General features: G+C 56.9%; 9 protein-coding genes across 9 annotated transcripts; 5 read left to right on the top strand and 4 right to left on the bottom strand.

Moving 5' to 3' along the window:
• Positions 1 to 565: 565 nt before the first annotated feature.
• On the top strand, positions 566 to 3170 carry D7B24_002508 (uncharacterized protein; the record flags this gene model as incomplete). The annotated part of the gene is made up of 2 exons (XM_028636714.1): positions 566 to 572; positions 706 to 3170. 2 exons carry the CDS (start codon positions 566 to 568, stop codon positions 3168 to 3170), a joined length of 2472 nt encoding a protein of 823 aa, XP_028497660.1.
• Positions 3171 to 3975: 805 nt separating this feature from the next.
• ADE1 (Bifunctional purine biosynthetic protein ade1) lies at positions 3976 to 4923 on the bottom strand (the record flags this gene model as incomplete). The annotated part of the gene is made up of 1 exon (XM_028636713.1): positions 3976 to 4923. The coding sequence occupies one exon, from the start codon at positions 4921 to 4923 to the stop codon at positions 3976 to 3978; it is 948 nt and encodes a 315-aa protein (XP_028497659.1).
• A 591-nt stretch (positions 4924 to 5514) lies between these two features.
• Positions 5515 to 8296, bottom strand: D7B24_002506 (uncharacterized protein; the record flags this gene model as incomplete). Its single annotated transcript, XM_028636712.1, has 5 exons — positions 5515 to 7148; positions 7199 to 7259; positions 7311 to 7583; positions 7653 to 7959; positions 8151 to 8296. 5 exons carry the CDS (start codon positions 8294 to 8296, stop codon positions 5515 to 5517), a joined length of 2421 nt encoding a protein of 806 aa, XP_028497658.1.
• A 1739-nt stretch (positions 8297 to 10035) lies between these two features.
• D7B24_002505 (uncharacterized protein) lies at positions 10036 to 11647 on the top strand (the record flags this gene model as incomplete). The annotated part of the gene is made up of 3 exons (XM_028636711.1): positions 10036 to 10416; positions 10467 to 10786; positions 10849 to 11647. 3 exons carry the CDS (start codon positions 10036 to 10038, stop codon positions 11645 to 11647), a joined length of 1500 nt encoding a protein of 499 aa, XP_028497657.1.
• A 446-nt stretch (positions 11648 to 12093) lies between these two features.
• Positions 12094 to 13473, bottom strand: D7B24_002504 (uncharacterized protein; the record flags this gene model as incomplete). Its single annotated transcript, XM_028636710.1, has 5 exons — positions 12094 to 12460; positions 12525 to 12617; positions 12683 to 12881; positions 12966 to 13230; positions 13303 to 13473. The coding sequence occupies 5 exons, from the start codon at positions 13471 to 13473 to the stop codon at positions 12094 to 12096; spliced, it is 1095 nt and encodes a 364-aa protein (XP_028497656.1).
• A 1671-nt stretch (positions 13474 to 15144) lies between these two features.
• On the top strand, positions 15145 to 16640 carry D7B24_002503 (uncharacterized protein; the record flags this gene model as incomplete). The annotated part of the gene is made up of 6 exons (XM_028636709.1): positions 15145 to 15371; positions 15442 to 15550; positions 15610 to 16096; positions 16146 to 16248; positions 16304 to 16393; positions 16445 to 16640. 6 exons carry the CDS (start codon positions 15145 to 15147, stop codon positions 16638 to 16640), a joined length of 1212 nt encoding a protein of 403 aa, XP_028497655.1.
• Positions 16641 to 17363: 723 nt separating this feature from the next.
• Positions 17364 to 18528, top strand: D7B24_002502 (uncharacterized protein; the record flags this gene model as incomplete). Its single annotated transcript, XM_028636708.1, has 3 exons — positions 17364 to 17430; positions 17480 to 17968; positions 18035 to 18528. The coding sequence occupies 3 exons, from the start codon at positions 17364 to 17366 to the stop codon at positions 18526 to 18528; spliced, it is 1050 nt and encodes a 349-aa protein (XP_028497654.1).
• A 499-nt stretch (positions 18529 to 19027) lies between these two features.
• Positions 19028 to 21431, top strand: D7B24_002501 (uncharacterized protein; the record flags this gene model as incomplete). Its single annotated transcript, XM_028636707.1, has 5 exons — positions 19028 to 19149; positions 19211 to 19951; positions 20282 to 20437; positions 20554 to 20900; positions 20962 to 21431. 5 exons carry the CDS (start codon positions 19028 to 19030, stop codon positions 21429 to 21431), a joined length of 1836 nt encoding a protein of 611 aa, XP_028497653.1.
• Positions 21432 to 21561: 130 nt separating this feature from the next.
• On the bottom strand, positions 21562 to 22497 carry D7B24_002500 (uncharacterized protein; the record flags this gene model as incomplete). Its single annotated transcript, XM_028636706.1, has 3 exons — positions 21562 to 21706; positions 21768 to 22136; positions 22193 to 22497. 3 exons carry the CDS (start codon positions 22495 to 22497, stop codon positions 21562 to 21564), a joined length of 819 nt encoding a protein of 272 aa, XP_028497652.1.
• Positions 22498 to 22866: the final 369 nt, after the last annotated feature.

Here is a 22866-nt window from a genome sequence, read left to right as displayed (position 1 = left end):
AAACACCAGAACTCATCATCGTCAGCTCAACACCGTATCGACATCATTGCACATGGTGCCAACGATGTTTCCGGGCATTCCTTCAGGGTCATATCACATACACATATACACCTGGTCATTGCTTTTCTCACCTGCCACTGCAGCCACGCTGCTGGCCCCGGGCGCGACGCCATCCTGATTCGCCTAGCCACCCTCTTTTCCCGCAGCACGAGCACCAGCGCCGCGACGCGCGCTTGGGGGACCTCTGGACCTTGGATTTTGCAGTTTCCAGCCTCCCATTTTCTCTCGACTTGGCCGACCAGGCTTTTTGCTTCAGACCAAGTCCCAAGTCGACCTCCACCACACCATCATACCGTACTTACCTAACTTGCCTTACCTCTTTCTCCGTTCCTCCCATTCCTCTCGCTCGCTCACCTGCTTGCACTTTTTCGGCACCAAGCATCTGTCTGGCATTCCCACTGCTACCCAACCCAACACCCATTTGACCCCAACCGAGCAAGGCGGCACTTAGCAATCCACCACCCCAGCGTGTGAGTACAATCATCCTGAACTCTGCTCGTGCCTGATGGAATGTGGGCTCCCTATTGTTCAATTGCCCTTCAACCACACCGTGTTGAAACACCCACTGACTTGGGCGCCCTTCATCCAGAGCTTCTTTTTCCCCATTGTCTGTTTTGGAGCGTTCCTCGCCTCTCCACCTGCGAGGTGTTGGTGGTGTCACCCACACCAAAGACGCCGCCGACTTGTCGATCCCACGAGCGCTCCCCGAAAACCTCGCCAAGTTGTCGGGACCAACTCCCCCCGACCATTCTCACGACCGTCACGACATTTACGATTCAACGCCCCCCCACCTATTGCAGCAGCGTCAGCACGCCGCCCTCGCTCGAGCTCAAGCCGCGACCCCCGATCTCGCCGCGAGGACCCCGTCTCCGAGCTCCTCCCACCTTCGCACGCTCCGTCGCACCCCGCGCTTCGACGCTACCCCGACCCCCCCGGCTGCTCGCCGTGTCCACCTCGAAGCAGCCTCTGTCGGCTTCGCACCCCGCGTTCACTTCGTCACGACAGATGCGCCGCAGTCGGACCTGCCCCGCCCCCTTTCGCCGCTTCGCATCCGCCCGCGCGACTCGCAGCAGCAGAAGGAGCCCGCAAAACCCAGAAGGATCCTATCGCAGGACCTGAGCGAGGATTTCGACGAGACCGCACCCTCCGAGAAACCGTCTCCCGAGTGGCAGCGCGCATCCCCCTCTTCAACGAGGCGACAGGACAAGCCCGACAACCTCCACCCCGCTCTTCGCATCTCCAAGAACACGCACAGTGCCATCCTTTTTGCCCTCGAGGAAGCTCTGCGCCACCCCAATCCCTTCACGCCCGACGTTGTCGAGGAGAGCGGCGAAATGGCTGACCTTGTCGGATCCGGCGGCCGCAGCACGCCCGTCTCCAATGGCAACCCCGTCCCGTCTTCGCGCACCCGTCCCGCTGCCGCTCCTGCACCTACCGGCTCTCCCGGAGGCATTCGCGGGCCTAGGATGATCATGCAAGAGCGGGCGGCGAGAGAAGCGGCGCGCCACCGGGCTGAACAGGAGCAGATGCATGCAGAGAGACAGCGAGCCGAACAGGAGGCCCAGCTGCTGGAGGGTACCCAGAGACGCAACTCGGAGCGTCGCGCAGCCGCATCGGCTGGCGCTGCTGCGGGAGGCCAAGCCAGTGGCGCCGCCCCTGAGCACATTGCCTCCCAAACACAACACACTCCCACGACACCGCAACGTCGGCCAACCGGTGGCTCGGACGCCGCGGCGCCGCGGACAAACCCCGCTTCTTCTCGACAGAGAGATACCTCCACCACAGTGCAGCAACGGCCGGCGCGCGCCTCGTCGCAGAGCCAGTCACAGCCGCAAACCTCGTATAACACGGCCCCGCGGCAGTCCAGCGCCGCGCAGCCTCCCGCCGCCACCGCAACGCAGCCGCCTCCCGCGCAGCCATCCGACGCTGCTGGAGGAGCAAGGCCTAGAAACTCGTTCCCCCACGCCTTTGAGCGCTGGGAGACGCTTTCTGCTCACTGGGAGGGCTTGACCAACTTTTGGATTCGCCGCCTCGAGGAGAACAACAAGGATATTGAACGCGATCCGGTCAATCAAGCCCTGTCCCGCCAGGTCACGGATCTGTCAGCGGCCGGTGCTAACCTGTTCCATGCCGTCGTAGAGCTGCAGCGTCTTCGTGCCAGCTCAGAACGCAAATTTCAGCGCTGGTTCTTTGAGACGAGGGCCGACCTCGAGAGGGCGCAAGAAGTCAATGCCATGCTTGAGACGGCTCTCGACGAAGAGCGTCGAGCTCGCGCGGATGCGATCCGTGAGGCTGTCGCGAACGAGCAGAACAACTCGATGAACAAGACTCGCTTCGAGGAGATGCGCAAGGAGCTCCAGATCTCCAAGGAGGAGGCTCGGCGCGCCTGGGAGGAGCTCGGCCGCCGCGAGCAAGAGGAACGCGAGCGCACGCTGTCGCTGCAGAGCGGCCAGCCCACCATCGTCGGTGGAGTTCAGGTCGTCCCCATGACCCAAGGCGTTCCCAGTCGCCACGGCAGCGCTCGCCAGGGTGGCCCCGCGCCGCAGCAGACGGAATACGCCGGCAATTCAGGTAGCGCCTACAGCGACGAATACGCGCAAAGCTCTGCGCCGGCCAACCCTACGACTTCTGCGCCGGCCGCTACCAGCGGTCCTCTCTATTCGCAGCCGGCAGCTGTCGATCCGCAGCCCGCGACTGCGACGTACTCGTATGGCGGTGGCGGCGGCGGCGGCGGATCGGAGGGAGGCTACAGCGAAAGTGAGTATGAGATTGATGCCCACGGTCAATACATTCGCGACCAGCGCGGGAACAAGGTTCCTTACCGTGCCCCGCCGTCGCCGATTTCTGACGAGGGCGCAGAAGAGTACGAGACACCAGCGACGCAGCCGCCCAGCGCTGGCTACTCGCAGCCGCCGCCGGCCACATCGGGCAGACCGCAGCAGGTGCCGCACGCGCCGGCGCCACCACAGCAAGATTACTCGGGCCAGGGATATGGGGCGCCAGGCTGGGAGGAGGTCCCTCGAGTTTCCCATCATCATCCCACTAGGCTTAGCGATGTGCTTGAGGAGGATGAGCGAAGCCGCACCAGCGCGAGCTACAGCCGCGTCTGAGTGTGGTGGCTCGCGAACGAAGCTACCGCATAACTGCATTATGATTTCTGGCGGGCTGGCTATGCGGCGTCCCTATGTTTTGCTACAGCGTTCTTTGCTCGCATGATTTCAGGCGTGGTCGTCGCACAGGGCTGAATATTTTCTATCGACACACCATCCGAGACTACCCAGGGAGACCACCCGAACAGCACCATGATACAGCATACGGCAAAGGTACAAAAAGAAAGGGAAGACGAACGGATGGATCGGGTGTCTGGATCAACTTTTGGGGGACCCATTAGACTGGACGAAACGGAGTCAGGAGGCGGGGACATCAGGGCTGCTCTCTCTCTCTCTCTCCCTCTCTCTTTCTCTCCGCCGGTTTGCGCTTTTGCAGCTGGCTTGGGGATGTTCTTGGTCGTGGTTTTCTTTTCTTTTTTTCTTTCATAAGAGTCTGGCATAGGCGTGGCTGGTAGCCGCTTGATGTTTGAGTAGGATGGCTCGCGGAGGCGAGGATTAATACAGAAGCTGACCTGATGTGTTTGTGTCGAGGTGATGCTGATTTATTGATAACCCCCGTTTACAGGCTCTGGTTCACCCAAGGGGGAGTTGCTATGCTGGCGCGTCGACGAAGAACGCGAGGCCGGGCGAGACTGAGACAGCGGCCAGACAGTGCTGTGCTCTGATGTCTGCTCGTTCCCGTCGTCACCAAAGCGAGCATGCCACGAGCAAGGTCCACGGAACATGAAGATGCATTGAATTGGTAAGCCATATCTAGAAAGACGCTTTTCAGCAACGACGTGCCGGGTCAGACTGTCTGCCGACGCTACGCGGCGCCGACGCGAGCGACTGCCGCCTCAAAGGGCTCGCCGGTGAGCTTTTCGAAGATCTCGCGGTACTTCTCGGCCGTCTGGGCGGCGACGTCGTCGGGGACGGCGACGCCGTCGACGCCCTTGAGGCCGCGGGCGACGAGCCAGTCGCGGACAAACTGCTTGTCGAAGCTCTCCTGCTCGCGGCCGACCTCGTAGCGGTCGGCGGGCCAGAAGCGCGAGCTGTCGGGGGTCAGGGTCTCGTCGACGAGGACAATGTCGTCGGTGGCCTCGTCGAGGCCAAACTCGAACTTGGTGTCGGCGATGATGACGCCGCGCGCGAGGGCGTACTCGGCGGCGGCGGTGTAGAGGGCGAGGGCGAGGCGCTCGATGCGCGGGGCGTAGGCGGCGCCGACGAGGGCGGCGGCGGCGTCGGGGTGGATGTTCTCGTCGTGCTGGCCCTGGTCGGCCTTGGTCGAGGGCGTGTAGAGGGGCGTCGGCAGCTTCTCGCAGCGGCGCAGGCCGGCGGGCAGCGGGATGCCGTGGACGGTCGAGCTCTGGGCGTACTCGGCGTAGCCCGAGCCGGCGAGGTAGCCGCGCACGATGGCCTCGACGGGGAACACCTTGAGGCGGCGCACGCGCATGGCGCGGTGGGCCGTCAGGGCGCGCTCGGCCGGCGTCAGCGGCAGCGAGGCCGGGGCGCCGAGCGACAGGAAGTGCGTGCGCAGGTCGGGCACGCGCTCGGCGAGCAGGCGGAACCAGAACTGCGACAGCAGCGTCAGCACGGCGCCCTTGTTGGGGATGCCGTTCTGGAGGATGACGTCGTAGGCCGAGATGCGGTCCGTCGCGACGAAGAGCAGCGACGTCGGGTCGTCGGGCAGCGCAAAGAGGTCGCGCACCTTGCCGGACGCGATCCTGTCGAGGGACGGCAGCGAGAGCGTCGTGAGGGGGGCTGACGACGACATGGCGGCGGTGTGGGGACTGTTCGATGTGATGATGTGACGGTTTCAAACGATGGGAGTGACTTCTGTAGACTGGTGAGAGAAGATGGTCAACATGATGTTTTTGGCGGGGTGGCGGGGTCCATCCATCCGATAAACTGCTTATCTGCCTTGGCCTGACTAGAAGCAGAACTGCCTCACCTGACGAGTCAATGACCTGGTCTACTTCTACGGAGACACGACCACGGCCGCGAGTCTGATGAAAGGCCAGTCGAGGATGAGTCAAATCTTGCGGAAATAACACACTGAGAGAGACAAAGTCTATGCCACACGGGGAAGAGTCGGCACGAGGCGCCCAATGACGACGAAAAAGTCTGATTCGAGATGCTCCACCTCGGAATCACTCTCGACTTCACCCGAAGGCTGCGGACTGCGGCCTTCTACCGTCGTCGCGTCGCTCTTTGCTCTCTGTGGGGGTAAACAGGTCGTTGAACGCGGAGACATCTATCTCTTCCATGATTTTTCTTGGGCGCAGACAGCCTCTCCTACTCTACAGTACTACGCTACAAGCACGAACCGGCCCTGTCAGGCCGCCGGCGCCGGCGCCATCACTCGTCACTCGAGCTTGCTATACCGCTGCCGTGCCTTGTCCTGCACCGTGTCGACGTAGTCGGCGTAACTGTTGGTCGTCTTGCGCCGCGCCAGCTCTGCCGCGTCGCCGAGGTTGCCTCCCTCGGCACCCAGGCCCACGCCCTCCTGGTACGCGTGCGTCTCGATGACCTCTGTGCGCCCTTCGCCCTTGGCCCCGAGACCCTGCCCCGAACTCCAACCCATCTTCGCCAGCATCGCCGATCCCTTGGACTGCAGCGGCGCCACTGGGGGCGAGGCCTCGCGGCTCCCCGTCTTGCTGCTGTGGGCCTTGCTGTTGTCATCCCTGCGCTGAACCGACTTGGCACCCGGCGGCGGCGCCCCTGGTTTGTTCGGCTGGCTGAACACTTGTCGTCGTTCCTTCGCCCGGTCCCTGTACTGCGGTGCCGAGGAGTCGTCGTCGTCCTGCGGCGCCAGACTGCCGCCCTGTCCGCCAGCCTCTTCGATGGCCTTGGCTGTTCGCTTGTCGCGTGCTGCTATCCGCGGCTGCGCCGCCTTGACCTTGGCCTCATCTGCCATGGCCGTCTTGTGATTCCTCGACCGCTCATGCGTGTTGAGGTCGTCGAGTGACTTGTACTTCATCATGCAGAGCAGGCAGCACACCTTTTCGCGGTCGACGTATGATGCGACAGTTTTGGCCACCTCGGTTTTGGGTGTGGATGCATCGTCCGCATCCTTCCGTGGCACGGCCAACGTTGGTGCCGTAGACGCAGAAACAGACGCCACGACGGCACCGCTCGACAGTGAGATTGTGATGGCCCCGCGACTCTCAGCACTCGAGGGCGCGAGGCCGCCCCCAGCGAGGGAAATCTTCACAGGCGCCCGCTCCCCTGACCGTGCCATCATCTCTTGCTCTCTCTCCTGTGCGTTGAGCTCCGCCTGCTTCTTACCCTCGTGAATCTCGTCGTGCTTCTTCTGCCAGAATGCCATCTGGCCCATCATGGGGGCCGCCTTCTTCGAGGTCCCGGGAAGCGCCCCCTCCGCCTTGCGCTTCTTGCTCTTCTTGGCGCCGTCGGCAGACTCTTCGTCGACCTTGGCTTTCGGCTGCTCGGGGGCCGCCTCCGTCACGAGCTTCTGGCTGGGATACACGCTCGACTCCCAGTACTTGACGCGTATCGTCGGGTTGAAAAGCGGGAAGAACGACAGCTTCTCGATCGGCGGGAGAATCTCCCTCGTCTCAGGCACGAACACACCCAGGTGAATGGTTGAGACGGTGACGGCCGCCGACGCAATGGTGAACGCGCGCAGCCGCTTGAATTTGTCGAGCGCAGCGAGCGCGTCTTCGACCGTCCAGAACTCGGCAAACCCAAACTTGAGCGACTCGTCCGTGTTCCGATGCCGCATCAAGAAGACACGGTGCAGCGATCCCGGTCTGGCACCAAAACCGGCTCCGTCCCCGGTTGGTGCTGTCGACTTCAGCTTTGGAGGACCCTCCCCCGATGGCTTGGGGGCGGGCCGCTTCTCGGCGAGCTCGAGCTTGGAGGCACCGACGGCAAGCACGTCTTCGGTGACGGAGGGAGCGAGTGGGAAAAACACGAGAATCTGGGACGGCGTGGTACCGGCGTCGCTCTCGCCCGTGATATTGTCGTGCGGACCGTCATCTACGCCCGTATTAGCATTCTGCTAGCCATTCTGCGTGTTGAGAACCAACCCGCTGGTGACGCGCCGCATCTCTTGCATCTCATGCGGCTGGCATAGTTGGAAAACTCGCACTGTCGCATGTTAGCAGATGTAAATTGTCGCCGGTGTCTTTTCGGGCTCACCGTGAGACAGATCCAGTCTTCCTTGCCCGCACCGCCGCGCGCGTCGAGTTCGTCGCGGCTGCTGCGAGCGTAGTGCATGTACACCGGCCACCGATCGTTCGGATCCTCATCAAAATCAAAGGACAGGCTTGAGTGGTGTGCCTGCATAAAGTCCACAGCGTCGTCGATGTGTCCGAATTGCACAAAGGCCCGCCTCGCCCGGCCGGGGGGCAGGCGGACGTCGATGGCGAGATAGCGCGACATGTCGCACGACTTGCCGAGGAGATCACGAACCTACAACCAGGTCGGTCCAGTCAATGACGGCGAACGACATCACGGGTCGAGAAAAGTCCGGCGACTCACATCGTTTGACGTCAGATCTGGCGCCAGGCCCTCCAAGATGATTGTATCGGTGGGCGATCGTTGGAGCTTGCGAGACGGCGATGCAGGGCGGCCCGAAGCGCGGTAGTCGTCGTACTGCCCATCGCCAGCCTGCGACCGCGACCAGCCACGCCCGTCACGATCCCGTCTGTCCCGGTCGCCGCCGCGGCGGGTTCCTTCGTCGTCCCAGCCAGAGGACTCTTGGTAGTAGTAGTCCCGCGGGTCGTGCGCCTGCCGCTCGTCGTCAGGGGGCGCATCGTCGTACGAGAGCTCATTCCTCGCGGGAGACCTAGAATAGTCGCGTCGGCCCGGGGGGAAGTTAGCCCTAACGCTCAAGCCAAGTTGGTCATGTCTTGCAGCCGATTGTTCATCGGGCGATCTGCTCTCCCCGTCCACCCCCATCACGCTGCTCCGCCAAGGCATGCTCAGTTCGGATCTTTACCCTGCCGAGACCGGTAGCCGTCCTTGTGGTCCTGATACCGTTGGTGTGTAGCGTCGTTTGACTGCATGCGAGGTCCGCGAGGAGGCGACCTGCGGCTATGATTGTTGTTGTCGTCGTCGTCGTCGTCGCCTCTGTTGGGGTAGGAGCGGTCCCTCGATCCGCTGTCAGGGAAGTCGTCCGCCATGGCGGGGCGGATGGATGCTGCGCTCGCTCGAAATCGTAAGGCGTCGTAATCGAGGATGGAGAAGACGACAGAAGGTGGTGAACAGGTGGCTTTGCCGCTCTGCTGAGGTGTTCGTGGCAAAATAGGAAACAAGGCTGTGATGGTGATGGTGGTCTGCGAATGGCCAGAGCCAAGAGTCTGTCAAGGGAGCTTCTTGGTGGAGAATGGAGAGGCTATGGCCCGTAAGCGCATATACCTGAGTATTGCATGAGCCACGTTATCTACTAAAGCTGCTAAGCAGATAAATTTGAAAACGAGGCTCTCGGATACTTCACTCTTTCCACCCAGAAACTTGAATGGCTGTATGGATTGGTTTCGCTTCAATTGCTTGGGTCAACGCTGGGGTGCTTTCTCGACACACTCTACGGTCCCAGGCTCAACGACACCATGTGAATTGGACTCCCAAAACGTTGTGGAAAATGGACACCTAAAAGGAATGGTTCCCGATCCCGCGGCCCCCCTTGTCGGATCATCCCTGCAAGTATACATGGCATCTATGCTGTGCCAGAGGTAGAAGCGATATCGAGCAGAGAGCCAATCTTCAACAAGTCCGAGGTTCACACAGCAATTCGACAGCCTGTCTACTGAAATGGGTGAACCGCCACCATTGCAGTCTTTCCATCACAGCGGGGGAACAGACGGCCAGAGCTCCGATTGCCCTCAGCCTTCTGCCATGCGCCGCTTGTCCCGTCATCGGAGGGGTGGCAAGGCCGATGCTACCTTGGCCGGCATGTTGTGGTGCATCAATCGTGAGTTCACACCCTCGTGTCGTCCACGTGCTAGCTGTCTGCAGCGTGGAGGAAGGACCTGTTACTCCGGCTCGCAGTCTCTGGGTCTTGGGTTGTCCCGGCAAAATACCTATCTGCACTATGACAATCCGCGAACCGTCATCTATTCGACCCATACGGGGGCGCCAGTGGTGGCGCTTCTTGAGGGTGTAGCTGTCTGCATGAGACGGAAAGCCTGGAATCGCGATTCGATGACGGTTCTGCTACAGCATCGAAGAACCCCAACGAGGAGCTTCTGGCTTTCGACTCTGGTAGGGTCAGGCACGCCACCTGTCACAAAATGAGAGGATCCGACCAGTCCAGGTCACATTCAATTTATCCACCTGGCACCTCGTCCTACGCTGCGTAACCCCATACAGCAGGTCCTCCTAGCAGCGGCGCCATGCACAATCAATCGACATGCAGGCTGGCATCGCTGTCTTGCATCGCTGCTCACAGCTTCGCGGAGGCTACCCGCAGCTCATCAGTGATCGCATCACCACGTCGTCGTGGCCCCTCGCCCTAACTCACCTCCTATGACCAAAGCGGAAGGTCGAATTGATGCATGTTGAGAGCCGCAGACCGGTCAACAGCATATTCTCATCTCTTCTGGTTGTGATAGGGTAACACTCGACTGACGGCGCAGGGGTTTCGCCGTCGTCATGGTCATCCGAGCCTTGTCAAGCAGCTTCAAAAGCAGCTCGACCCTGACTGGAATACCAATGTGCGTTCGCAGGTCGGCTCAGTGGCATGCCCTGTTTTTTTTTTGCATTTGTTCTCTCTCTGGACCGTTGTTTGCTCGAGAACCCAACTGCAATCAGAATACGACCATCATGATGAAGTGTTTGACCTCCGCTGTTGCTGCGGCGATGCTCGCTCGCTCGGTGTTTGCGCAAACGCCGTGTGTCCCTTGGAAGCCTGTGGATTCGGTACATGCCGCCCAATTCACCTCCTATGCTTTATGCTCTAGCTAAAACGACGCTGCAGGAGAAACTGCAAAACGCCATCAAGCTCGAGAACCTCAAGACGCATGCCGAGGCCTTCTCTGATATCGCCTACGACTCCGAGTACTTCCGCCTGGCTGGATCCGTTGGGTACAACAGGACCGCCGATTACGTGGTTGAGAACCTCAAAGCTCTGGGCGACTACTACGATATCGAACGTCAAACCTATGCTGATGTTGTTGAGTTCTTCAACGAGGGCGCTGTGACTATAGATGGCGAAGAGGTGGAGTCTCAGACGTTCCAGTTCTCCAAGAACGCCACACTTGAGGGGCTCGGACTGATCTGGGTCAATGCCTATGGATGTAATGGAGTAAGTAACAGACATACTGCCTTGACTATGATTGTAACGAACAGTTGCAGACGCAAGACTTTCCTCCCGAGATCGAGGGCAACATCGGCCTCATCTCGAGAGGTCCCCAAGGCGGCTCCTGCTCGTTTGCCCTCAAGTCAGCCAACGCTGGTGCTGCTGGGGCTGCGGCTCTAGTCATCTTTGATTACGTCCTGGGAGCGCCCCCCATCAACGGCGTGCTCTCCTACGAAGACCTGCCGGAGGGCCCCACCGTCCCGACATCAGGCATCTCGAACGAACTCGGACTGGCATTGTCAGCCAGGCTTCAAGCTGGCGAGGAAATCATAGTCGATAGCTTCTACACTGCCACTGCTGGAGACATCTGGTACAGGTATGCAGGCCAACCCATGAGAGTTGGCGTTTATCATTCGAAGCTAACCTCCTCTACCGTAGTGATAACATTATCGCAACTACGACCAGGGGCGACCCCGACAACATTCTCTTCGTAGGCGCTCATTTGGACAGCGTTGCCGAGGGCCCAGGCATCAACGACAACGGAAGCGGCAGCATCGCGATCCTCGAGGTTGCCCGTCAGCTCGCTCGTTATGTGACCAATTCAACCATCCGTTTCGGCTGGTGGACGGCCGAGGAGTCGGGCCTGCTTGGGTCGACATACTACGTCGCCACGGCCGAGCAAGAAGAACTCGACAAGGTCAGACTCTACCTCAACTTCGACATGGTCGGGTCCGGCAACGGAATCCTTGCCGTTTACGATGGTGACGGAAGTGCCTTTGGGCTTTCAGGCCCACCTGGCTCTGCCGAGGCCGAGGCCCTGTTTGAAGATTACTTCGCATCGCAGGACCTTCCTCTGCTGCCCACCGAGTTCTCCGGCCGGTCAGACTACGGTCCGTTCCTAGATGCGGGCATCCCCTCCGGCGGTCTGTTTACTGGTGCCGACGAGATCAAGACCGAGGAGGAGGTTGCGCTGTTCGGAGGCATTGCTGGCATCATTCATGACCCGAACTATCACACCCAATACGACACCATTGGCAACATGAGTTACGAATTCCTGGAGATCAATACCAAGGCCATCGCTCATGCCGTCGCGCTGTACGGCACCAGCTTTGACGGCTTCCCCGAACGGGAATCCGGCGGCCTTCAAACCCGCACGACGCGGAAGGCCGGCCGACTCGGGGCCTGCTCCAGTCGAGCGATCAATACGGGTCACTTCAAGGCGTGCAACTTTGCATAAGCATATCTGCTATTCGACCCAAGGGCTGGGCCGTGACGATGGGTTCGTGCATAAGGATTCAAGTGAATGTGTTGCTATGGGGGCGATTGGTTGGCGCTCGGAGCTGTCGGCTTCTTCGGAACTGTTTAGAGGACCAAGCTTAGCTCGACAGCGCAAGGCGTGCCAAGGCCGCCGATCTTCTCCCCGCCATGGCCGTGCATCGTCTGATTCCACAGAAGCAAGCATGATCCCAGGCCCTGTCTGTTCCCCGGCCCAGCTGAACCAAGCGTCAGCAGATCAGCGACGCTAAAACCTTGAAAGCCGCCCTACCTGGGACTGCTGCCCACAGCAAAAGCAAGCACAGCATTCAGAGCTCGTTCTGGTTGCATCATCAGGTTAGGGTTGCTGTAGTGCACTGTTTTTCTCCATCTCGCCATTGTAGGGTTCATTTTCTGCACAGCAGACAATTACAGGACCTCCTTCGGCTTCTTCCGCTCCTCATCCACAGAGACGGAGATATTGACAGTCTTGACAATGCCGTCTCCCCCGAGATCCTTCTGGGGAATGATGCTCTCCTCCGATCCGCTCTTGAGCCCAAACCCACCATGGATCTCGTGTATGGTACTGGCGCGGGTGAACAGCTCAATGTTGCCGAAATCGGAGCGCGGGGGCCTGGTGTCCAGATCCGTCGTGTTGTTGCGCGTGTAGCCGCTCCTGATCTTGTAGCCGGTAGGGTACTTGTCGGCCGACGAGCCGCGCAGCATGGCTTTGAATAGGGGTTTGAGGCAGGGGATGCAGGCTGCGACGATTGCGGTGCAGATCTCGACGGTGGTCCTGGAGTCGGCGTGTCAGCATGTTCATCCAGTTCTACTGGCATCGTTGAATGCAATTCACGTACCAAATGGTGAGATCGGAGCTGTCGAAGAGGAAGTCTCCGTGTTTTCCGTACTGGCCGAGGAACGTAATCTTCACAATGGCTGCCGCCGTAGCGCTTGACCAAGTCAGTAAAAAGGGCCCAAGGATGCGACGTTGAGATCTGTTGAACGGGCTGCTTACAAGATGCCCAACGACAAGATGGCGGCCACGGCGGACTTGACTTTCCAGTTGAGCTGAACATTCCACAGGATCGGTACCGGCAGCACAGCGAAAATAAAGTCGGTCACAACCGAGACGCTCGAGTTGAAGAAGGCTGCGAATTTGAGGTGAGCCGGTGGGATGCATTGGCCGTTGGGAATCGAAATGTCCCAAGCATAAGCTAAGGGCCTGCATTGAAAGAAGACGGTCACTGTGCTGTTAGTCGTCTCTCAGTTCGTGGCAGCTGGAGTTGGGGTTCACCCACGGAGGTTGCCTGTAGCCGACAAGACGGTAAAAACCATCACGCCCAGGATAAACTTTCTAAACCTGGCGGAGGGAGTCATTCGCAGCAGAAACAGCCCGACACTGACTTTAGTCAGGCACAGGGCTATCAAGCAGAGAGGCTGTGTGACAAAGTTGAGACGCAAGCCTTCGACCACATTGGACTTGGGTTCGATAAACTCGACATGGCGGCCGGCTCCGTACCCAACTTGCGGTATAATGACCATCATCTCTGCGAACATGACGGCCTGGAGGTAGTACATGTTAGTTTGCTCTTGTCAAGCCAAGAGGTCGTGAGCGAGAATCTTGATAGGACGTACCATGGCAACAATCATACAATAGTCATCCCAGCCCAGCTGTCGGATGATGGCGACCCTGACATACACACGCAGCACCACGAAGACCAGAGCAAGGCCAACCATGGCCCCGCAGACTCCTAGAATCTCGGGGCCACGGTTCAAATCGGCTGGGAGGGGAGTTGCGCCGTCCATCTTGTCAGGACTTTTGGAATAACAGCAGCCGTTGCGAAGAAGATGGGTGGGCGTTGTGCAGAGACATTGACCGCGGGACTGGCGCTGTTCTTAATTCTGACGTTTCGAGAGTGTCTTAGTCGCTCAATAACGGACACACTTGGCACATGTCCACAATAGTTCTGCGGCCGCGATGTTCGCCTACGGGATGTTCGCCTACGTACCATCCCACTGGTGTTCGGCAGACCAGGGGGGTTGTAAGCGATACGGAGGGGGTACGTTGCCACGTCCGCAGCGCCCATACAACAACATGCATAAACTCTGATGGTCAGGGAAATTTGCACAGCATGAACGTCCCTCGGCGAGGCTACCAGACCGAATGGCCTGACTGTTCATTGTCAAGAGGCGTAGTACAGTTTTGGTTACTGATTAACCTTCGGACGGAGGTGTTGGTGTCTAGCCCTAGCCTCCACCGAACTGCCGATCCTTCCGAGACGTGGCGGGGCAAAGGCTCGAAAAAGCATCAGAATAGTGCCTTCCAACCAAGGCAACAATTCCTACCAACTAGTACACCACCTATGGTGTTCAGGGGAAACGCGCAATCTGATGGGGCAGGGTGTCATGCATTGTAGGGATGCTGTATCACCAACCGGCAACACCCAGGACGGGGGTAATCAGAGGTCAGCAAAGCCATTCGACCAACGACACGAATGGTAACAACAGTGATGACTCGCCGTATCGCTCAACGGCCCTGCAGCCCGAGCAATAGCGGCCCGCGGGACATCAAGCCTTACTCCTCTCTCCCCCCTTCACCCCTTCGAGGCATGGGAGAAAAGGACGCGTCCGCGAGTGGACCCCCGAACGACTGCAGGGACAGCCGGACCAAAGAAGCTTCAATACGTCGGTCCGGTCACACGGGAAGCCCCGGTGCCAGGTGGATCCCCCCCTCCGAACCGACACCCATGAGGACTGACTCGGTGAGAGCCGGGATCAGGAGATCATGTCGTTTCGAGGTTGCCCGAAGCGAAACTTGGCGGACTAGATTACCTTGGTGGCATACAAAGAACTCATCGACACTAGCAGCGTAGCAATGCCCCTGGGTGGCAATGATGAGCGGTCCAACAACATTCGGGAAGTCTCATCCTCAGGTGCGTGCAAATCAATCAGGGACAGCCACCAGTCAACCAAGCATGGTAGAGCTGGAGCCACAGTACGACACTGTTTGAAAAGCATCGTTTTCCAGCTCTCAATTGGTAAAGGGAGAGCTAGTTTCAGGCAAATTGGGCGGACTGTGTCGGTTTCTCCAGTTATGGTGGCACAACCACTGGTCTGTACATGTATGGCTTTAGCATTGAGAGAACAAGTGTGGGAGTATCGCTTTCGCAAGTGCCGGTAGCTGATACGCCACAGCCTGTTTTCTCCTCACCGGACCCTGGGCCCGGCTAAGCTCGGCCTGCATAAGGTCCTCTTCACTCGCGATACATCACCATCAGGGGGGAAGAAAAGAAATGAGGCTCCCGGGATTCTGGCGCATTCCGGTCGAGCAAGCTAGACACATGGTTCCCATATAATGACTCTGTGTCGGGCAATAATTTGACAGTCACACTTTCATCATGTCTGATAGTTCTGAAGGCCCAACGCCATAGTTTCTTTTTCCACGTGTCCTTCCGTTCCACCCCATCCATCGACAAGATGAGATTCGTGTCGATCCTTACCTCAGTTGCCCTGACCTCGGTCGCTTTAGCCATTCCGGCCGTGCATCCCCGCGGTGATGCTTCGGACGAAGCTCAGGTTTCTGGGTTGGTCGAGGACATCAAAGCCAGTGTTCTCAAGGCACTGGATGACAGAGAAGCCAAACTTCGCAAGCGCGGCGAAGAAGCGAGCTGCCACGGGAGAAATGTTGTGTTCCGCCGAGAGTAGTAAGTCGATGTTGCAAAATACCAACCACCACCGACCTGGTGCGAGCACCTCGCTGATTCTCTGCTGCAGCGGCTCGCTCTCTGAAGAGGAGCGTCTTTCTTACGTCAATGCTATCAAGTGCCTCCAGACTCTACCCGCGCGAACACCTGCCAACGTCTCATCTGGTGCTAAGTCACGAGTGAGTTCCCTGACCACATCTCCCTGTCGTTTATCGCCCGGGCTACTCACACACGGCAGTATGATGATTTCGTCGTGACCCACATCCAACAGACCTTGACCATTCATTATACCGGATGCTTCATGCCATGGCATCGCTGGTTTTTGTACGAATACGAAACTGCTCTTCGCGACGAGTGTAATTACACGGGCTATCTACCCTACTGGGACTGGCCCAGGTATGCTTCTGCTCCGGAAAAGTCGCCCATCTTCAACGGTGATCCTTACAGCCTGGGAGGCAACGGCGAGTACGTCCCGCATGAAGGTCCTGTCATCGTGCCTCCTCCTGGAGTTGGCGGCGGAAACATTTCGTTGCCGGCTGGTCTCGGCGGCGGTTTCGTGAGGACCGGGCCCTTTGCCAACATGACTGTCAATCTGGGACCTGTCGGTGGCCTGCAGGGCACAGCGCCTGGCCCCGACGGTGGCCTTGGTTATAACCCCCGCGGCCTGAAGAGAGATGTCGGACCGGCGATGAATCTTCGCTACGCAAATTACACCACCGTTCTGAGTACGTCCCGTGAGAATTCAAGACGGCGGCATGCGCTGACATGTGTCAGACCTTCTGCAGAAACCCAACATCGAGCAGTACCGTTTGCTATCTGAGGGTGTTCCATACACAATCGAGATAGGTCCTCACGGTGGCATTCACTACACCATCAGGTCAGTTACGCTTAGTTTCAGCTCGATTGCTGGTTTATACTGACACTCAGTCAAGCGGCGATCCCGGTGGTGATCTGTTTACGTCTCCTGGAGACCCTGCTTTCTACGCCCACCACTGCATGATGGATCGCATGTGGACTCTCTGGTATGACGCATTGCCTATTTTCTGGCCGGCACCAACACTGACTTTCTACAGGCAAGCTCTTGACCCCAAGTCACGCCACTGCCAGCTCAACGGTGGCAAGTATGGCCACAGGACTTGGGCCAACCAGCCGCCCTCGGAGAAGACCAGGCTTAGTGACATCATTGACATGGGGTATGCTGGCGACAAGATCATGATTGCGGAGGTTATGGACACACTGTCAGGTCCGTTTTGCTACTTTTACCTGTGAGGAGTGCGAGGTGTTGGAAGCGAAGGCCAGATATCCGTAAACTTGCATTCAATTTGCAATATTTACGCTCCAGAACTTGTCAGATAGCGGTTTCTTTGGTGCTACAGGCGTAGATTGGTAATCGTGTTGCCTCCGTAGAATGGGCGCGTTTCACAACACTCACCATGTGGCGAATAGTCCTTGACGTCTGCGTCCATCTCATGATACGATTTACCATGCGTTTGACGAATCCCAATCTATGATGTGATTGCTTGTCAAGGAACTAGAAGGAGAATTTGGCGTCATCAACATGCTCGATGGGTGCGGTTGTCAGACAGGTTGAGGGCCTAACTGTTGAGAGGCTGAAAACCCTCCGCGGCCACTTTAGAAGAGCACCGCTCAGAACCATCCGATGCAAATCAAGCCTAACCCACCACAACAAATTCACTGCTTTAATTTGCAGTGCAAGCGGTATGCATCGTGGCGTTGCCTGAACAGGGAGAAGCCTCCGTTGCGATCTGCAGGAGAATCATTCGATTGATCAGTCAACGATACAACACGAGACCACGAGTAGACCGACACCGGCGCTTTGGAAAAGGCCATTCTTTGTATAAATACTCAGTAAAGCAAACTCTCCAGTCGGCTACCGCGCTTATTCTCAGGTGCATCAAGCTACTTCAAGCAATACATTGTAACTTCTCAACGTTCGACCATTCAATATAAACAAAGTGTTCTGCGACCATCATGGCCGAACTGAAGGAAATCCTCGTCATCGGCGGCACAGGTGCTCAAGGTGCACCTGTTGTCAAGGGTAAGACCATATGATTCCCGCACTATACTTGTGCTAATCCAACTGAAAGCCTTGTCTGCGAGTGGACGATACCGGGTCCGGGTCTTGACTCGTAGTGTCGAATCATCACGTGCCAAACAGCTCGGAGCTCTGCAGAATGTAACTCTGATTCAAGGCGCCCAGAACAACCAGGAGGACTTGCACAGGGCTTTCAAAGGCGTATACGGCGCCTGGGTCAACACCGACGGCTTCACTCTGGGGGAGAAGGACGAGCTGTTCTATGGGTTCAGAGCGTACGAGATCGCCAGAGGCGAGGGCGTGCAGCACTACGTTTGGGCCAATATTGAATATGTCTTGGGCATTGTCGACTACGACGAGGCGTACCACTGCGGCCACATGGACGGCAAAGGACGAATTGGAAAGTTTATCCTTGCTCAAGGCCAGGATGGCATGAAGAGCTCTCTCTTCAGCACCGGACCCTACATGGATATGCTTCTCGACGGAATGTTCGTTCCCAGCGAGCAGCCTGACGGATCGTTTCTATGGGCCAATCCGTCCCGTGAGCTTTTTCTGACTTGTTCAAAACTTCATCCACATTGCAGGCCTCGGCTGAAAATTTTCACAGTAGACGATGTCAAACTCCCACTGATTGCTCTCGACGATGTTGGCGTTTATAACCTTTGGCTGTTTGACAACCCCGACGAGGCGGCAGGCCTCGATCTTTCCGTCGTAACTGACAACGTGAGCTTCCCGGAAATTGCCAAAACCTTTACCGAGGTCACCGGCAAGCAAGGCGTTTTCAAATCGACGCCCTTCGAGCACTATGCAAAAGTTGCGGAGCCATACCCGGGAGCCTATGTGAACTGGTCACTTGGTCCAGATGCGCCTCGGGACGAGTCTGTCATGAAATGGAACGACAACTTTGGCGCTTGGTGGCGCTACTGGGGAGAAGGTCGTACCCCGCTCCGCGACACTGCGATTTTGGATCGCATTCACCCTAAACGGATCAGAAGCCTCGCCGAATGGATGAAGCATGTGAGTTACGACGGCAACCGTAGATTTGTTTTGAAAATGGTCGAGGACTGGGCTGCTAAGCAAGGCGGTCAGCCAAAGGCGTAAGATGTGTCGGCTAGGCTCACTTTTGTTAAACCATAAATGAATCTACTAAGCTATCCTATTTCGTTACAAAACAGAAGCGATTAGCAAAGTGTACCCTTTTCATCTGGCATCGACTCGATGGCCCATTTGCAGTGCCTGGGAAACCCACTGCCAGGACCTATGGATGCCAGACATCTTCCCCCAACCAGATGGTTCAGTCACATTGCAACAAACAAGAAACGATGGCATGGGAAAGAATATCTGAACAGTGAAACCGGATGACTTGCAGCCTCAACCGTCACTCAGCGGTGGGTGTAGGATCACGGATAAGCACCAGCTCTTGCCACTGCCCCGCATCAGGAACCGAAGTGACTTTTCCGCACTGAGCTCTCCTCCCATTTTCGACACATCTCCGTCCAACGGCATCCGACTCTTGCTCCTTGCTCTTCCGCTCTGGTTGTTATGTCACCTTCTCGTTTACTCTACCTAGTCTGACGGAAGCTGCTTCGGCGCCTCCCGTATGGCTGCGAATCGCCAACTGCTTCCTACAATGATGGATGAGAGTGGGTCCCAGCTTCACAAGAGACGGAAAAGGAACAAGGAGCGACTCAGGGTCACACGGGCATGTGACCGCTGTAAAAGGTCAGTAGTGCAATGATGGGTGATTCGTGTCATCAATGGATTGACTGATGACGATACGCAGGCGAAAGATCAAATGCAATGGGACACAACCGTGCGAATTCTGTGTTCGCGTCAAGAATCAATGCACGTACGATGCTGCCTATGCAAGAGGGCGGGCGCCAGACATCCCGCCCGTGACTGGGAATGAGATGCATGCCACCGGGATGGATTCTGAGGATAATATGGTGTCCAACATCATGACTTCATCGTCAGTTGTGCCAGGGACGACCATTACGAGCTCAGAGTTGGTGGATCATAACCTGGCTTCGGACTGTCAGAACATCTCGTCCACGTACGAAGAAATCCAAGCGCCGGCAAGGTTGGCCGCTTCATCTCAACAAACACCAGAGCCTCCACAAGAAGACCTGCAAGGGCATTACATTGGACCCGCCTCGGGGGTGTCTTTTCTCTTGAGAGTGCAGAAGAGGCTTCACAAAGCCATCGAGTTTTCTGCGCCAAGCAGTATTTTCACATTTGGGGATGCTCCCATTAGCCCGCCTGACTTTGATCCTTCATTCTGCATGGTCCTTCCAAGGGAAGACGGCCAGAAGCTGCTTGACCGGTATTTTGACTTTGCCATGCCGACCTACCGGTTCCTTCATCGGCCTACGTTGCAGGACTGGTTTGAGGAGTTTTATGATACTTTGGGCACGATGCGTGACGTTCACAACGCGACGGCCAAGATTGCCCTGTTATTCATGATCTTTGCTCATGCTAGGGTGTACATGCCTGAGAACGCCAGACCAGGCCCGGCAGATTTGAGGTCAGGAAGTCTTTTATTCAAAGCATTTGCCTGGCTAATGACTCAAAACAGTTCTCGATATTTTCTTGCAGCTGAAAACCAACTCTCCAAAGAAAGTGGCTCCATTCGACTAACGAGCATACAAGCACGCCTTCTGCAGTGTTACTATCTCCTCACGCAGTCGCGCGTCAACCATTGCTGGAGTCAATTCGGCACAGTCACAAACTTGGCTCTGGCAATCGGCCTCAACCGCAACAAAAGTCCAGGAACGGCAAGTGGGTTGAACTATATCGAGGTTGAAAGTCGCCGCAGAACATTCTGGTGCGCTTACACCCTCGACACTTATCTTAGCGTTTCGCTGGGGAGGCCACGCTCCTTTCACGACGATGATATCGATACCGAACTACCGGCATGTGTCGAGGATCATGAGATCACAAGGGAAAGTCTTTGCACCTCGTCCATGAATAGGGGCTATTCAATAATGCTGGCCCCCGTGGCACACATGAAGTAGGTAGTTTGGAAGCGTGGCGGGAGTTTCTTGATGCTAGCTGACAGATCAGACTGGCCCAAATCATTAGCAAGATCTTACGTTCGCTGTATTCGATTCGACCGATATCAGCTAGCCGCCGTGCAGAAGATACTCAGTCTATTTCGCAAGACCTTAGTGACTGGCGAGCCGAGCTTTCACGGTTCCTAGATGCCGACTTCTTTAGCACTTCGCTCATCGTACCCATCTTTCAACGCCAACGAAATGTGCTCAACTTGACCTACTGGCACGCCATCATTCTTACCCGACGGCAATGCCTATTGAACAACTTCGCCCAGATCTCGCAGCAGGGGAGACGGCCTAGTAACACCAATATGCAAACAAAAGAACGTATTGATGAGTGCTTGGTAGCTGCGATGGACACCATGAATACAATCGACGATATGACGCAGAGTGGGCAGATGTATCACGCCTTTTGGGTTGGTTTGCTGACGAGACCATCGCCATCCCACAAGAATTTACTAACAAAAATTACAGATCACAGCGTACTTTGGCTTCACTGCAGCCATGGTGCTCTACATCTACGTGATTCAGGAATGGGCATCTCCACCAGAAACCTACCGCAACTACTTTGCTGCAGCCGCCCGCTGTCAGTCACACATGGCAACCATTGCACAAAAGGGCTCGCTTGTGGAGCGATACTATCTGGTGCTAGAAGAGCTAAGAGTCGAGGCTTTGCGTCAGATAAAGCGCTTGCATCCGACCCTCGGCTTTGGCAGCTCGGGAATCGACGCGCAGCTAGGAGGCATCGAGGCCATGGCGATGCCTGTTGATACGAGTCCGAGCACCGCCACAAATTATGCGGAAATAATGGGTGAAGCAGCAATCGACTTTAGTGGTATGGGTGTCGCGGGGATCGAAGAGTTTTCTGGCTGGGGACAGTTTGCTTCGATGGTGTCGTCTGGTCTTGGAAACCTCGACATATTTCACTACGATGACACCTTTGGGTTGTGATAGACGGCGGTGGAGAGTGCAAAGCGGTTGTGTGGCTTTGGTCAGACATGTAGTACTCTATTCAGCCCAATACCATGGTGGTCTAATTCTAGTAATGTCATATTCTAGATCTGAGTTGTCCAGAAGTTCTCTACGTGGATTTCCTGTGCATGATGGTGGCCGCAGCCTGATGGTTAGGGAAGATCAGAGTGTCCGCAATAACCACATTTTCCCGTCTCGAGGCAGCGAAAACGATGGCCTCGGCAATATCGTCTGGCGTCAATGGCTCACAGCCCCTACAAAGATGTTAGACCAAAACAACAAAAAACAGTGGCATTGGCTCCATGGGAAACATACGCATAAACGGCGTCGGCCTTGGCTTTGTCGCCGCCAAATCTCACGACCGAGAATTCCGTCTCGACTTGGCCTGGGTCTATGCCAATGACACGCACTCTCTTCGAAATCAATTCCTTGCGCAGACTGTCGGTGAACGATCGAACGGCCGCCTTGGTAGCGCAGTAGATGCCGCCGCCGACGTACGGCTCGCGGCCCGCAATCGATCCAATGTTGATGATGTCACCGGAGCCCTCGCCGTTGTTGCGACTCAGCATGCCAGGCAAGATAGCCTGTGTCATGTTGATGAGGCCGGTCACGTTGGTAGCGAACATGACATTGATATCATCCTCATTGATCTCAGGCGCTTTGGCGACGCCCTTGACCAGACCGCTGGAGGCCCGGGTTAATTGGTGAGCATGATTGTTGGGTAGGGGAACGAATCTTACGCATTATTCACCAAGGCGTCAATCTCTTTGAACTCCCCTGGCAGCTTGTCCAAAAACGAGCGCACATCCGCGGCGTCGCTCACGTCGAGGGCCACTGGCAAGACCTTGACACCGTCACCGACTTCGCTGACAATGTCGGCCGCAATTTGCTTGAGGGTGTCAATGCGACGCGCCGTCAGGATGAGCTTGAGATTCTTTGGGCTGGTCCTAGCAAACTCGAAGGCTGTGGAGCGGCCGATGCCGGATGATGCACCAGTGATGAGGACGGTTTTGCCTTCCAGGCGCTTGGACGCTGCTGATGCCATATCGTGAGTCTTAATTCGGAAAGATGAGTGAAGATGCGTCTTGGTTTATGGATGGTCTGTAGCCTGTCATGAAGCTTGTGATAGGCGTACTGGGGGTAGTCTTTGATGAACAAACACCATGATATAAACTGGGAGAGCTATTGATCTCGTTCCCCGCACGCTGACGTTGAGGCAACTGTGGGTTGCACTTGTAACAGTGGTTATGCCCCGCTGCGGCTTTTCCGTTCCTCGCACTCTGTTGGTGTTGATGGTGGGCGATCAGGGCTTATCCGTCGGCAAAGGATCACGACCCGTCGACTACCACACAACTGCATGCCATGGGCTCCATCTTTGGGTATCTGAGCCGTTCGATAGTGGCAATGATTCGAC

The sequence above is a fragment of the Verticillium nonalfalfae genome (genome assembly GCF_003724135.2).
Source record: "Verticillium nonalfalfae strain VnAa140/NRRL 66861 chromosome Unknown scaffold_16, whole genome shotgun sequence".
Lineage (NCBI taxonomy): Eukaryota > Fungi > Ascomycota > Sordariomycetes > Glomerellales > Plectosphaerellaceae > Verticillium > Verticillium nonalfalfae.
Note: the sequence above shows the minus strand (reverse complement) of the source record. Positions and strands in the feature narration are given on the sequence as shown.